At 38.6% G+C, this 15,707-nt stretch overlaps 1 protein-coding gene across 3 annotated transcripts in view; it reads left to right on the top strand.

The window, feature by feature from the left end:
- The window catches only part of apaf1 (apoptotic peptidase activating factor 1), a 246,539-nt gene that overhangs the window by 159,884 nt on the left and 70,948 nt on the right, over positions 1-15,707 (top strand). For 2 of the 3 annotated variants that reach the window (XM_063072508.1, XM_063072509.1), the window contains exons 21-23: positions 2,760-2,885; positions 9,599-9,706; positions 15,542-15,667. In XM_063072508.1, coding sequence (XP_062928578.1) covers positions 2,760-2,885; positions 9,599-9,706; positions 15,542-15,667 — 360 coding nt within the window. The remainder of the gene's footprint in view (positions 1-2,759; positions 2,886-9,598; positions 9,707-15,541; positions 15,668-15,707) is intronic. The other variant, XM_063072510.1, reaches the window with a different exon arrangement.

A 15,707-nucleotide genomic window follows, 5' to 3' on the forward strand; every position in this document is an offset into this window, starting at 1 on the left:
GAAGTGATGACTTTGTGGCCAAGTTTGCACATGATAAAAACCTTGTGGTGAAGGAGCAGGTGGTACTGGCAAAGAGTCTACGAGTGGAGTTGGACAGGTTGGGTGATTGGGCAAAGGAGTATCATCTGGAGTACGATGCAGGGAAGTGTATGGTCTTGTACTTTGGTAAAGAAATAAAGATTATTTTATAGATGGGAGAGAATTCAGAAATCAGAGGTGTAATGTAGGATACCCTAAAGGTTAATGTGCAGGTTGAGTCAAAGATTCAAAGTATATTTATTTTCAAAGAATTTGTAAATTACATGCCTTGAGGTTTGTTTGCTTACAGGCAGCCACATAGCAAGAAACTCAAAGAACCCAATTTCAAAAAAAAAGACTGTAACCACTGTGCTGAGAAAGGAAAAAGAACATGCACACAAACACATCATGCAAACAGTAGGCACAAAGGACAATATTCCGAACCAGATTGAGTCCTTAGATCTGCTGTCCAGAGCAGCCAGAGTGGACCCAAGCCTCGATCTCAGTTTATCATATCAGCAGGGCAAAAACACAGCGAAGCTCACAGACACAACAGCCACCAGAGAGAGGAGTAAATATCGCAGGACAGCATGTGAAATCAGACTGACCCTTGCCTCTGGTCCCGACACTTGTGCTTTCTGTTCTATCTGGACCAGAGTTTAAATTGTCCAAACACCAGGTAGTGCCTCACTCTAAGATCTGGATCCTGGTGCAACACCAGGCTTGGGCTGCACAACCTGAAGCCATTCTCGGTCTCACCAAATCACCTCGGTGCTTGGAGCAATCCAACCTCGCACCCAGGTTAGGTGGACTGGCATCGAAACTATTCCACAACAGCTCCTCTCCAAGTTGTTTACTGCAACAGCGACAGCAGTACCAACTCTGTCTGCGACACCATCTTGAACACATTGCTCCTTGGCTTTGGAATGCATTTGCACTGCCCATCCTTTGAATTAGCTTCACTCCCACTTGCTCCTTCCATGTTTACAGTGATAGTTTACCACAATTTACTTAAGCAAAGATGTTGTTAGGAATGTTTTTTTGTTGAATTTCTTACCTTTTGAACTACCAGTGAGCCATTGCATGCATTCGGTAACACCATTTTAAACCCGAAGTCAGTACAAGGAAGTCAAATGAGCTTAAGTCAGATATGTCATTATTACAGTGGAGTAAAGGGAATTACAGAGGCATGAGAGAGGAGCTGGCCAAAGTTGATTGGAAGGAAACACTAGCAGGAGTGCTGACAGTTTCTGGAGGCAAATTCGGAAGGCACAGGATAGATACATCTCATAGGTGAAGATGTATTCTAAAAGGGAGGATGAGGCAGCTGTGGCTGACAGGTGAAGTCAAAGACAGCATAAAAGCAAACGAGAGGGCATATAATATAGTAAAAATTTGTGGCAAGTTAGAGGATTGGGAAGCTTTTAAACACCAACAGAAAGCAACTAAAAAAAAAGCCATAAGGTGAGAAAAGATGTAAGCTAGCCAATAATATAAAAGAGGATTGCAAAAGGTCCTTTCCCCCAGATAAACTGTATAAAGAGTAAAAGAGAGGCGAGACTGGATATTGGACCACTGGAAAATGATGCTGGAGAGATAGTAAATGGGGACTAAGAGATGGTGGACAAACTTAAAAAGTATTGTACATCAGTCTTCACTGTAGAAGACACTAGCAGTATGCCAAAAATTCTAGAGTGTTGGGAGAGCAGGAGCAGAAGCAAATGCGGTTGCTGTTACTAAGGAGAGGATGACTGGGAAGCTGAAAGGTCTGAAAGTAGATAAGCCACCTGGACCAGATGGACTACACAACTGACATAGCTGAAGAGATTGTGGAGTTATAAGAAATGACCTTTCGAGAAGCACTGGATTCTGGAATGGTTCGGGAGGATGAGAAAATTGTAAAATGTCACCGCGTTCTTTAAGAAAGGAGAGAGACAGAAGAAAGAAAATAATAAGCCAGTTAACTTGACTTCAGTGGTTGGAAAGATGTTGCAGTCCATTACTAACTATGAGGGTTTAGGGTACTTGAAGGTACATGATAAAATAAGCCAAAGTCAGCATAGTTTTCTGAAGGGAAAATATTGCCTGACAAATCTGGAATTCTTTGACAAGGCAGGAGAATGAAGTTGAGAGATAATTCAGCCATTAAAGAAAACTCCTTCACCCAAAAATATCTGCTGATAAGGCAATATAATTTCCCTATATCATTTATGTAATTTTAGGTATGAAGATTGACGATTTTTAACATAATATTCTAACAAATGTCAGAAGATTTTTTAAAAAATTAGTTTTTGGGTCTCAGGAATAAAAAACGTGTACAAGTGGATATGAGATTTTTTTTGAGTTCCTTTGGTCAATGGGGATACAAAATAGTCTGATATATAAATTTGACCACTTCAAATAAAGTACATTGTAACTTCTCTCACACTTTTTGAAGTGATTGACTCGTCTATCTATAATGATTTTTTATTGTCCAGTCATGTTATCCTACACTCATAATCAGATGAAACTAGTATTCTGTGTCACTCACTATATTTCATTTCAGAAGTTTAATCTGTTGGATGTTGATAGGTCTGTTAAGCACTAAATCTGCTTGATCTGTTTGCAGTACTCCTGTCTGGCTAGAAACATGTTTTTCCCAACTTTGTCCTTGTCATTTTGAGTATAAATTATACCTTTATTTGTCTTTTCAGATGCTCAGATAATTTCTGTATTAACTCAGTTATTTTTGTTGCAAACAGCTAATTAATGGGGAAACTGGCGATGCAGTGCATCAGAGTGATGCCCAGGAGTCTCGTATTCGTTGTTGCTGCCTCAATCAAGATATTAATCTGGCTGCATTTGGGTGTGGGGATGGAATCTTGAAGGTATGATTGCAGATTTATTTTTGAAACTTTTTCATTGTCATTTGGAAAATATGGCTTTATTCACAACTATGGCTTTAATGCTTCTGTCTTGCACACAAAATTTGGCTGACCTTGAAAGTCTCACATGATGATATTGGATCTGAGTGAGCGTGGAAATTGGATAACATTCAGTGTCAATGTAAAGAATTTCTCAAGTGAATAGCTGCTTAAGATAATAGGATAAAGATCATAAAGGTTTTAAATTTGATTGCATCTGTCTTGTTGAAATTATTTCTAGTCTTTGGACAAGATTCATATCTTCTGAAACCATTTATATGATGCGTGCAGTACCGTATCTGCTTATATCCACTGCATGACTAATTGAACTTTACAGCATTATAGTTCTGTATTGATTATAAAAAGACATTGATGTAGAGTTTTCTACCTTATGTTGATTTTTCATTTTTGAAACACCTTTTACCACCTCCTGTGTCTTTTCCTTCTACTTACTGTTCCCCTGTCAATGAGTGAGGCAGACAATCTGCTCCTGTAGCTTTGCCAGCTGCTGAGATGTTCTCATAACCAACCCATGTTGACTTTATCCTGCTCCAGTGGACATGATGCTGACATGCCATACCCTCTCTGCAGGTACACTCTGACAAATAATCGTGAGCCCACATTCAGACCATGTGTGGCCTAATGTATTAACACTTGTTTAGTGCCAAATGGTCCATGTTCTCCTATAATTAGATTAGAAGTTTTTGGCTAGTTTGATGACCTGATGTTTTATTGGCTCTCTTTATGATAGATGGCCTTTGTTTCATCTTTATTGTAAAAATTCAGTGTTTTGTTAATACTATTTCAAAGAATCTTTTTGACTAGTCAGAATTGTATCAATAAAGCATAACAATGAATTTCCACAGAGGTTTTAACCATGCGCCTAAGGCTTATTAACTGATTAACCACCTTCCGTGTAATTTAGTAATACACTTTTATTAAATCTATAACCACAGGCTAATTTTTTGAACTTATTCATGCACCGAACACATACAATATATTTTTTTTTGAGGATTTGGTATTGATTAATCTTACAGCTTTACAAATCTTGTATTTGTCTGGAATAAGAGAATAAGAGTAACAAGAGAATACAGCAGAGCAATGTTCTTCATTCTGTCATTTCAGTTATGTAACCATTTGTGTTTGTATTTTATACCTTATCTTATGTACAATGGGGTGAAAGTAGGTCTGAGAATAATTGTCTCAACCTAACCTCTGACTATGAATGAACTGAAATGTCACCTCCTGATTTAATGTCAGCAATCTATGTAAGTATTCCATAAGAACATAATCAATTCTACATCCTAATGCTATATTCTTATATTTATTTCCACTAGAAAATATCATTCTTGATAGTTATTGAGCAATGAAAATAATAGGAGATGATCATGAAAGCCAATGTGACTTCATTAAATCCAATTATGTTAGTCTGATATAGATTATTTTGTTGAATTTACTTTTAGGAAATGCAGAGATCTGTCCACTGATAGTATTTTGCTAAATAGATTTCTGGATGGTATTTGATCAGATTCCATATAAATTACCAGTAGTGAGTTTGCATGGAATTGCAATACTTCTATTTATTTGATTTGGCGGTTAGGAGGCAGAGAGTGGCAATAAAGAGTGGGAAGTTATTTTGGCCAGATATGGTTGGTAGTTTGATCCAGTTATCAGTTCTATGTCCTCAGATTTATCCATGATTCAGAGGAAAAAATATGGATCTAGTTTGCAATTCACATCAAATTAGTAGTAAGCAGAGCAAATGGGAGGAGAGGTTCCAAAGGGATACTAGCAGATTAAATTTCTTTGGTAGATCAAATGAAGCTGAGGAATGATAGATTATGGTCTTGATTTGTCTCCATCTGGGTTACTGATTTCAGTTCTGGACAGTATACTGTAGGAAGGTTATACGAGACTTGGCAGCTTAAAAGATAAAATTGATAGTTTGCATACACCATCTTATATTCTTCTGAGTATGAGGAATTTATTAATCTCTTTAAAACATAGAAACAAACAACTTGATTGAATAGATTTGGAGAAACTGAACTGCTCTATAATGTTATGGATGGCAATGGCTAGTACAATTTGAACATATGGACTTATAGAGCATAGAACAGGAACAGGCCCTTCTGCCTATAATATTGTGCTGAACCAATTCAATTAGTAATCAAATGGCCAACTAAATCGATCCCGTCAACCTACATAATGTCCATATCCTTCCACTTCCCTCACATTCATGTGCCTAGCTAAACTTATCTGTCTCTACCACCACCCTAAGCAGCGTATTCCAGGCACCCACCATTCTGTTTTTTTAAAAAAAAACTTGCCCCTTGTGTCTCCTTTGAAGTTGCTTCCTCTCACCTTAAATGCATGCCCTCTGGTATTATACATTTTAATTGTTATTGATATTAAGGGGTGTAGATGTATGGCAACTATGTGACAGAACTGACACAAGAGTCAGAATAGCCTACTATTCTCACCAGGGCAGCAAGTTAGAAGAGTCATGTGTTAAGTCCTTGGAGCTCAGGCAGATTTGCCTTGCTGTCATCTTTGAAATTGTTCAACATGGACACAACTGCAAAACAAAGCAGACAGAGGCAACCTTTTGAAGAGTAAATTTTCAAATAACTAAATGTTTCATTTCACTTCAGTGGAAGACTTAATAACTTGACCTTGATTTTAGCTGCTTTGTTTTATTTGATTTAAGATTTATTGTCTTGACATCTATAATACAAAGTAAGGAACTAATAAGTATGTAAATATTTATCCTAAATATGTAAATATAAGATTTTTTTATGATTCTCATAGAAAAGTGTTACATGAAATATTAGGATAGACCTTAAATTTGTTTAATTGTTCAGATAGTCTTCAGCTAAAAAATCCTTTTGCAGAATTGCTTCTAGATCTCAAAAGACATGAAAATGAAGTTGGACTTGCATTCTATCTAACTTGCTTAATTTTGTCAGAACTTTTTAAGACATAATTATATCACTTGATGTGCGATCACCTAGCAATCCCCTTGCATGAACAGTATGTAATAGTTCAAAAAGAAGAGGCCTTCAGCAATTTTCCCAACTGTGAAATGGCCGATAAACAATGAAGCTGAGGAATGATAGATTACGGTCATTTGTGTCAAAAACTTTACAAAATGCTATGATAAGAATAAAGCTAGGTGATTCAGCATTGAATTCAGACTTGGCAAAGCGATACCAAGCTTACTTAACCTTCCTCTCAAACATCTGAGGAACTGGCAAAACTGATATGGTTGTATTTATAGAACCATACTTTGCTGCTGATATTCCAAACTCCTCCATTATGCTGCCCAGCTATGTCTTTCCCACCAACAGGGCAAATGTACCAAAAATGACATTGCAGTAGTATAGAGTTGAGGTGTAATGACCTGGGCATCTGAGTCTGAGTCTAGACCTCTTGTTTTCGGGGCAGACGTGCACAGCAAAACTTTCTGCTGGTTATCACCCACCAAACTCACTCTGACAATCAGTCCTCCTTTGTACTGAATGACACTTGGAAGGAACACCCAGGGTATCAAAAGCTGGGAATGGACCTGGATGGAAATCTTCAGTGAATCATCAGGAGCTCTCAACCTCAAGAGAACTGAGTGAGTGGACTGACTCCTGAATGATGTCAGTGCCAAGCTCGATCTGCAGCTGATGGCAAGAGAATCAGCACAGGGAATAAAAACAACTTTACGTGTCCTTTAACGAGCTACAACAAGCTAGACAAAGGTTGTAGAAGTAATAAGCACTAATTGTAAGCTAATCAGTTACAGGGAAACAGAAGCCTCATTTAACATGCAAGGCATTTGAATAGGGATAGTAGGACAGCTACAGCATTATGGGAGTGTCTATGAACTGGAAAGGTCTTTGACAACCACATCGGTTCTTGAAGTGGAAATGAGTTTCTGCTGATAGAACTTCGGAATCCAATTAAAATTCAAGAATAATAATCTTAGGGACGTCAAACATTCAAAACTTGAGACTGACCAAAGTGGAGTTATTCACCCAAGGGATGTTGTGGGAGAAAGGGATGCTGGATTCAGAACCAGAAGGAAGAGCACTGTAGGATCCATTCATCCTCGGCTGAACTTGGTTATCTAATTTGCCAGGATACCAGAGGGCTTTAAGTTGAAATAAGTGGATGGTTTGGTTAAGGATAAGGAAAGGGATGGCACTGTAGCGTAGCAGTTTGTGCAGTTGCTTTATAGCACCAGTGATAATCAATCAGGGTTCAATTCCTGCTGCAGTCTATAAGGAGCTTGTATTTTCTCCAAGTGACTGTGTCGGTTTCTTCCAGGTGCTCAGGTTTCCTGACATGTTCCAAAGACATACAGGTTAATTGGTCAGTTGGCCACATGGATGTCAATTGGGTGGTGTGCTTGTGGGGCCAGAAGGCCCTGTTACTGGACTGCATCTCTAAATGAATAAAAATAAAGATATGACTGGAAGTATTAAAGCTCCAAGGTGAAATATAGGTAGAATGAGAAAGGAAGGGATAGAGAATCTAATAGTTCTGATGCATTAGTTATTGTCAATTCAAAGATGGTTGGCAAAAAATTAAGTGTATCATAGCCATTGATGCATTTATAATATTAACAGAAAATACTTGGCACATACAGGTGAATTTGCGTGACCTGGTGGTTTTTGAAAGATTGGCTGATGATTCAGATTGAAAATTAAATACTTAAGAGTTCTTGAGAACTTGAAGGGACAAACAAAATGAAGGCAAGCTACTGGTGATAATACAGAATGTTTTAAGTTCAGGAAAAAGGAATGATTTTGGCCCAGGACTGTAGTGTCAGTGGGGATAGAAATAAACATAAAGTACGGTCCTGTTTTAAAAGCACACAGCTGCAGAGGGAAACGTAGAAACATACAGCACAATACAGGCCCTTTAGCCCACAAAGCTGTGCCGAACATGTCCCTACCTTAGAACTACCTAGGCTTTACCCATAGTCCTCTATTTTTCTAATCTCCATGTACCTATCCAAAGGTCTCTTAAAAGATCCTGTCATTTCCGCCGCTGCTGGCAGCCCATTCCACGTATTCACCACTCTGCATAAAAAAAACTTACCCCTGACATCTCCTCTGTACCTACTTCCAAGCACCTTAAAACTATGCCCCCTCGTGCTAGCAAATTTAAATAAAAACCTGTAGCATTAGTGGGAATTTAAACTTTGTATGCACTAGGAAAATCAAGTTGTCTAAAATACTTTTCTGGTCAAATTACTATAGTCCAATTCAGATAATTTTCTTGAACAGTACTTGTAAAAACAATTAGACAGCAGGCTGCTTTGTGTAATAAGACCAGGTTAATTTCATACTTTGTGGAAAAGTGATCGCAACGTGATAGCATTTTATTAGTTTCATAAGTAATGAGGATCTGTTGGAAACTTAAAGCCAATTATATAACTATGGGTTCTGCATGGGCTAAAGTAGATTGGGTAATCAGATAACAAAAAAAGATTACCATTACATATGTTAGGAAGCATTTGCAGGGAGTATTCAGAATGCTTATTAATGCATATTCTGTGGATTTTTTAAAAAATCTCCAGGAAATATTGATACATGACTAACTGAGGAGGTTAAGAAAAGTACTAAAAATCTTAAACTGTTGTTGAGACTGTGGGACAATAGAAGTCTTTGACAGCATTTCCTATATTTATCTTTTGAGGTGGTGGAAGTCATAAGGTCAGTGCACTGAAAAACATAAATTCCAAGTTGCATACACTGCTGATTTTGAATTAGTATCACCATCATTTTGTTATTGCTAGGTCAAAACTCCCTACCTTAACATTTCATACTCCACATCAACCATATATACAAAGGTAAACAGTTCACCATCACCTTCCCGAAGGTAATGAGAGATGGCAATAAATAATGGATTTTCCAGCAATGCCCAATCCTTTGAATACATTCTCCTTCCACTGAGCTATTCTTAAGCAAATAGCCATTTATAATTATGTAATCCAGCACTGTTAAGAAAGTAATGAATAGATAAAATTTATAACAAGTACCATATTCAGAGTGTGGATTTAAAAATTTTCCTTATTGGCGCAAGGAGGCAGTGCATTGATAAATTGTGAATATTCTATTAGTCAGTTTCTTAAATGCACAGTAAAATTTAAAAAAAAAATATATATATATATATATATATATATGACGATCAATTGCAGCCCATCCTTCTAACTTTAAACCTAATGTTATTATTCCATTGTAATATGATTAGTATTTCTAATTATGAACAGGACCTCTATTGTTTATCATAAACACTAGAAAATTTGAGTTACTTAGTTAAAATATTTTTGAAAGCTGCATAAATTAACATTTTATTTATTCAGTCAAACGAATGTAATTTACATTAGAACTGACATCAGATCGGTGAGACTGCGCGAGTAAGGGTGTATACAGGAGCAGCAACGATCAGAAGCGACTGAAATCAAAGAGGATCAAATGAAGGAAATGATAAATGAGCAGCAGGCATAAAACAGGCGGCATTTGTTTCTGGCATAGATGTTAACAATTTGTATGAGATTGAAGAAGAGAGGAATTCCAAAGTGTTCAATAGCTACCCCTGTGTGTGTTTATTTGTGATGCACATTGATGCTTAATGTTTAGATTTTTTAATGGTTTCAATGTCTTTTTATATTGTTGATGTAGGTAGGCATGAAGTCGGCCAGGTTCATCCTACAGAACATTGGTTGGAAGAGACAGCAATTCCAGAAGAGCCTGTTGATAGCAATAGGGCTAGAAAATGGCATAGTGAAGGTGCAGGTCTAAGTTAAACACCTAAGAATTTTATTAACCATGGCTTTCTGCTAAACGCAACTCCATTGGTGTAGTTACTGAGTGTTGCTGAGAATGATACTTCAGAGATTTGGTAAACTTATACAGTCGGCCCTCCTTATCCCTGAGTTCAGCGTGCGCGAATTCAACCAACCGCGAAACGAGAAAACTTGGAAGTGCTCTTCGAGCACTTGCTGTTCGAACATGTACAGACTTTTTTTTTCTTGTCATTATTCCCTAAACAATGCAGTATAACAACTATTTTACATAGCATTTACATTGTATTAGGTATTATAAATCTGGAGATGATTTAAAGTATACGAGAGGATGTGCGTAGGTTATCGTGGATCGGGATCGGAAAAAAACTGAAAGTTCTCTTACTAAGTAAGTCAGAGCAGGTACATCTGGTGTTATTTAGCGTCAGTTAGTCAAACATTTGTCAGTATATAGTATATATTTTACCTTTCTATGCATATAAAACACTTAAGAAACGTATGTTTCAGCGCCAGGCTCGGGAACGGAAATTCCTGAGTTCGATCCAGTGACAGACCGCTCCCAAGCACGCTTTCCATCCGTGCCAGGTTGATGTGAGGATCAAAAACCGAAAACATCAAAACCCAATAATTTACCACTGCGTTGCTTAGTAATAATTGTAGCTTTCATCAGGGCAGGGCCTTTCTCACTTTATCCTTTAAAATTGTTCCGATCATTGACCGACTGTAGCCTAATGCTTTCCCAGTGTCCGATGGCGTTTCACCTCTTTCCGATCACTTTATTATTTCTAATTTATTTTCAATCGTGATCGTGATTATTTTCATGAACAGAAACACTGCGGATTCAGAGCTCCGCCGCCGGGTCCTAATGCCTACCGCACTGAGACAGGTTAAATAAGGTCCAGGGTTCCACTGAGTCCTAAGGTCCACCTCATTGAGACAGGTTGAATGAGGGACTTGATCATCCGTGTTTTTCGGTATCCGCGAGGGGTCCTGGAACCAATCCCTTGCGGGTAAGGAGGGCCGACTGTAGTTTAAGTGCTTTTGCATTTAAGTGAAACTGCTCTGCACAGTTCAGCCAATTAAATGGGGTCAATCCCAACAAGAATACGGGAGGATTAATTTCAGAAGACACGAGGAAATTAAGCAGCTTTGTTGAGAACTTTCTCACTGATGTAATTTTCAAATGCAGAAGTAGATTTTGTACAATTTTAGGGCTCCAAATTGAAAATATTTGCAACAGTGAATAATATTAGTGTAATCAAACAGTTGTTTAGCCCTTGGAGTGAAAGGGAATTGCATTTGAAAGTCTTTCAGAAAATCATCTTTAAAGATTCTGTAAGGTCACCCTTGTTAACTGTTTTGTGTGGAAAATCCATTAATGCAATAATATATTGATTATTAATATTAATTACAGTTAAGCATATGAAGAAATCCAGCATATCAGATTTTCTGGGTATCATTTATGAGCACAGGTGATTATCCATAAAAAATCTCCTTCAAGAAACAAGTGATAGATAAAATAAGGAAAGGTGACGTGAGAAAAGCAGTATTTATGCATTGTTAGTAGTGATTAGAGACGTGGAGAATAACACCTTAATTAACAATGCAGATTCTGACCTTTCAGAAATAGAATTCTTGCTGTAACATCAGTATAACTAACCAGTTAGTGACTAGTATTATGTTTATTACTTTGTTCACAAAGATGAATCATTGTATTTTGTCATTCATTTACTTAAAATTAATATGACAAATGGAAACAGCGGTAAAGTGAAAATTATTTATTTGTATGATTAGAAGTGATCAATTTCCTTCCTACTGAAATACTTCTGCAGTGCCTTGCTTCCAAAAATTGCATTGTCTGTGTTAGAAATGTACCCTTTCATTAGCTAGCTTTATTTCTGCCAAGTTACCTAAAAATAATTACTGTAATCTTACAAACTTTCATGTCTGTATTTAACTGTGTTTTTCTATTAAGTAAAGAATGAGCATTAGGGCAGGGCATCATAACCCCATTCTGTAGGAATGCTAATTTTTTTTTCAGCTTTTTAGGCCACAGTTTAACTAGAGACCCTGCTCACGGGCCACCATGTCCGATGACTCCTGCTGTCAGAATGTTCAAAGGAGTTTTTATAATTGTTCAGTACTTTTTAAATCAGAATGTAGAGTTGCTTAAATCTGCTTGTCATTGCTGCTAATTAAAGCCTAAGTGTGTGTGTGTGTGTGTGTGTTTGTGTGTGTGTTTGTATATATACTGTATTGGGATCAACCATGTCCTTGTTATGTACATGATACGCAAGCCAGGGCAGTATAAAATAGAGAGCAACCTGTTGCCCATGCAGCAGATTCCTCCTCTCCACACTGATGAATTCAAAGGAAGGAAGAGACCAATGCAGTGGCGTCAAAGTAGTTGACAGTCAGCGTTGAACTCAATGTAGGACTGTCTTGGGGAGTCCAGCTCTGGATTTTTCTTCGGGGTTTATTCCCGAAGCCTTTCGCTTGAGTGGGTGCAGCTGCAGGGCAGTGGAGGTTTGAGATCAGAGATTTCCTTCTCCCAGATGAGCTGCCAACCATGGCTGGTGAAACCATAGCAACTAGTTTTAAAGTGCTAGTAACCCATTTTTGCCCCTCCTGCTGTTAGTAGAACTGGTTCTTCCAGTCTTATTAGCTAAGCCACACAAGAAGGCCAAGGCCTGGACTTGGTTGCCAGAAGTTATTTGAGATGCACGCCATTAGGAGCCTTTAATAGCTGGGGGAGCTTATCCCCCTACCTCCTCCAGCTACGATAAACTTAAGGAACATGTATGTGTGCATGTATATATGTAATTTTTTTCTTTATTGAGTGCAATCGTGAACAATAGCCAGATCAGAAATGCTGATCAAGTCAACTAGTTCCCAAAGAGAACTCTGATAGGCCAATCAGATGGTTCACTGCTGCTCAGTGATAGAACACAAAATAATCATATGTACAATTAAGAAACATTAAAAAATACTGGAGTCATGATGACCATGATGAAGTCTGCTAGAGAGAGACATTTATACACATGCTGTCCTCCATAATTCAAAGAGATTGAAGGATAAGGTTGCCGGGTGACAAAATGTGGCAGGAGCACTTGGAACTAAAAACAAATCCCTACCAGGAGAAAACAGCACCTGTTCTTTCTGCACTGTTCTCCAGCAGTTTAAGGACTTAAGTCCAACTGGAGCATAACACAAAAGTGCTCTTGAAAGTCAAGTGTTAACCCTACCTACTAACAACCAAGCATTGCCATCCTGGTCCCCCTCATGATAGTTTATGAAGGAGCATGTGACTTCCCTCCCAGAGAGGTGTTTGTGCACTTGACTCTTGAAGGCTTGGACCCCATCGTCGCAGGTGTTTCCAACCACAGCATCTGGAAGGCTGTTCCAAATTCTGATAGCACAGTGAAGGAAGCTTCTATCCAATGTGTAGGTTCTTGCATCAGGCATAGAAACAGCATGAGCAGGCATAGATAAACTTGATCATGTGGTGCGCCGTCTCTCATAAGATGAAGGCAGCATGGTGCGAAGGTCTGCAGGGCTGTGGCTGGTGTGCATTTTGTATAGCACAGTAGCTGCAGCAGCCTGTCATCTGTGGCGTAAGCTACTGATGGCCAGCTTCTCACGAGCTGTGGCTTCATCTACACCTATAATCCTGAGAGCCTTTCTTTGAATGGAATCAAGCTGGCTGAGGACACTCCGTGAGGCATTCATCCACGATAAGCAGGCATACTCCATGATACTTCGTACCTGGGTTTTGTAAACCGTGGCTCTGCCCTCTTTGTCCAGTTTATAATAAAGAATAAACATGAACTTACCTAAATTTAGCATCTAAATGAAAGTCAGCTACCCCATTCAAATGACTGGCTGCTAACGGGTCTCATGTGAAATATCTCAGCATTCACAACTCGAGAGATAACTCAGTGGCGTCCAGATTGTGTTGCACTGTAGTGATTCATTATAACACTGCTGAACAGCCTTCAATACATACCTCACCCAATATGTTTTCTGACGAAAGAGGGTTACAAAGAGTACACATAGATTAAGATGTTAACTGTCCTGTGCTGGCACCAGTGGGATCAGCAGTTGATCTGCCACCTGTCTTCAGGAGAAAGAGAGATAAGGAAGACAATGGAGCAACATTTGGAAATGTTAATGAAGAGACGGGAGAGTTTAACGGAAGGAGACACGGTCTGAGAGCTGTCAAGATCGGCTCTTTTTTGAACCCTGAACTGTTTGAAGTGTGATGGACAGGCGATACCCCAGCAGGGGGATAAAAAGGGACAGGTTCGCTAAGGCAGGACACACACGACACCACGAGATAACGAGACCCTGGAAGCGGTGCGCCTCCCAAAAGTCGGTGGGAGTTTTTGGAGGGCTGGTCGCGGGACCAAGCCAGAGACGCACAGGGTGGAAAGATACGATCGGCGGGAACCTGGTGTGTGTTCACCCTTGCTTGGGTGCCGGGTTCACCGCTGAGGAACGATCGTATCTGAAACGGAGGGGTCATAGTCGGTGACCTCAGAAGACATTACAAAGGGCTCGCCCGAAAGCTGACTGTGAGGAATATCGAAGGTCTGTTTGGAATTCGATTTGAATATTCATTTGCTCTCTCTCTCTCCCACGGCGACGGTGATTACTGCAAACTGAACTAAACTGAACTCTGTCACTTTGAAACTGGTCATTTACCCCTAGACGACGATAGAGCTTGATTGATCCTATTATCCTAGTTCTGTGTACATGTGTGTTTGTTCATAGCTAATCTGTTGCATTTATATCCTTACTATTAGAGTACTGTATTGCTTATTTCTTTAATAAAACTTTCTTAGTTCCAGTAATCCAGACTCCAACTGAGTGATCCATTTCTGCTGGTTTGGCAACCCAGTTACGGGGTACGTAACAGTTTGATCTCATCTTCGATGATTTGTGTGCCATATTATCAGTTAAGTGTAACACACCCTATGATGAAGCATTATTTTAGGATTTCAGGGGAAGGAATAGAATAGTGGCGAGCAATCTGCAATTTAAGATGGGAAGAATTGATATTCTGGGAGATGATATATGGATAGATGTCATGTGATAAGGCTGTGGAAATCTTCAAGGACAAGTATCCTGAAATAGATGTTATTCAGCAAAATGTATTAGTGGAATCTAACCAGCACAATGGTAGAATTTGTGTCTGAATCTGGCAGCATCGAGAGTCACAGAAGTTTATGAAGAACATTGCAGCTAGGATGCCACAGGAGATGGAAACAACTTTGAAATTAGTGACATTAATAAAACAAAGATAGGGGAATGACAGGTTGGTAAAAACAATGGATTGTTCCAAGGGAAACTGGTATAACATGTTCAGCCAACAGTTATATTAACCACTATGCTGGTATTTAATTCTATTAATATTTAAAAATTGAAAGTTTTTTTTCCCCCAAACAGTATCATCTAGCAACTGTCTTGTAAAGACTAGTAACTATGCAAATCAGGTAGAGCACTTTTTTGCTTTCAGTTTTTGAGGAGGCTGTGGTCTAAATGCTTTATTTAAAAGTCAATGCAGAATGGATAAATTGGAATATTAAAATTGGAATACTGGAAAGCAGGCATGCTCTCAGCAACACTTAGGCAAATTTTGCTTGCTAAAATTATAAGCTAACATTTGATTTATATAATTGCTTTCACGCTATATTATTTAACTAACAATAGTGAAAAACTGCACTTTTAGCTGCAGGTAAGTCAATGTTTTCATTTTCAAAGCCATCTCTCCTCACTCTTTTGATGATTACAGTGTTGAACTATTAGTTTTCCTTTCCAGGTTCTGGAACTTCCCAGTGGTAAAATTATCAGGACATTAACAGGCCACACGAAAAGCGTTCAACAATGCCGGTTTACACATAATGAGCATGTGCTTATTTCCAGTTCTGACGATGCTACGATAAGGGTAAGATGTATTTTAGAAATCTTTTTCTACATTTGTATTA

Source organism: Mobula hypostoma, chromosome 20 (genome assembly GCF_963921235.1).
Source record: "Mobula hypostoma chromosome 20, sMobHyp1.1, whole genome shotgun sequence".
Lineage (NCBI taxonomy): Eukaryota > Metazoa > Chordata > Chondrichthyes > Myliobatiformes > Myliobatidae > Mobula > Mobula hypostoma.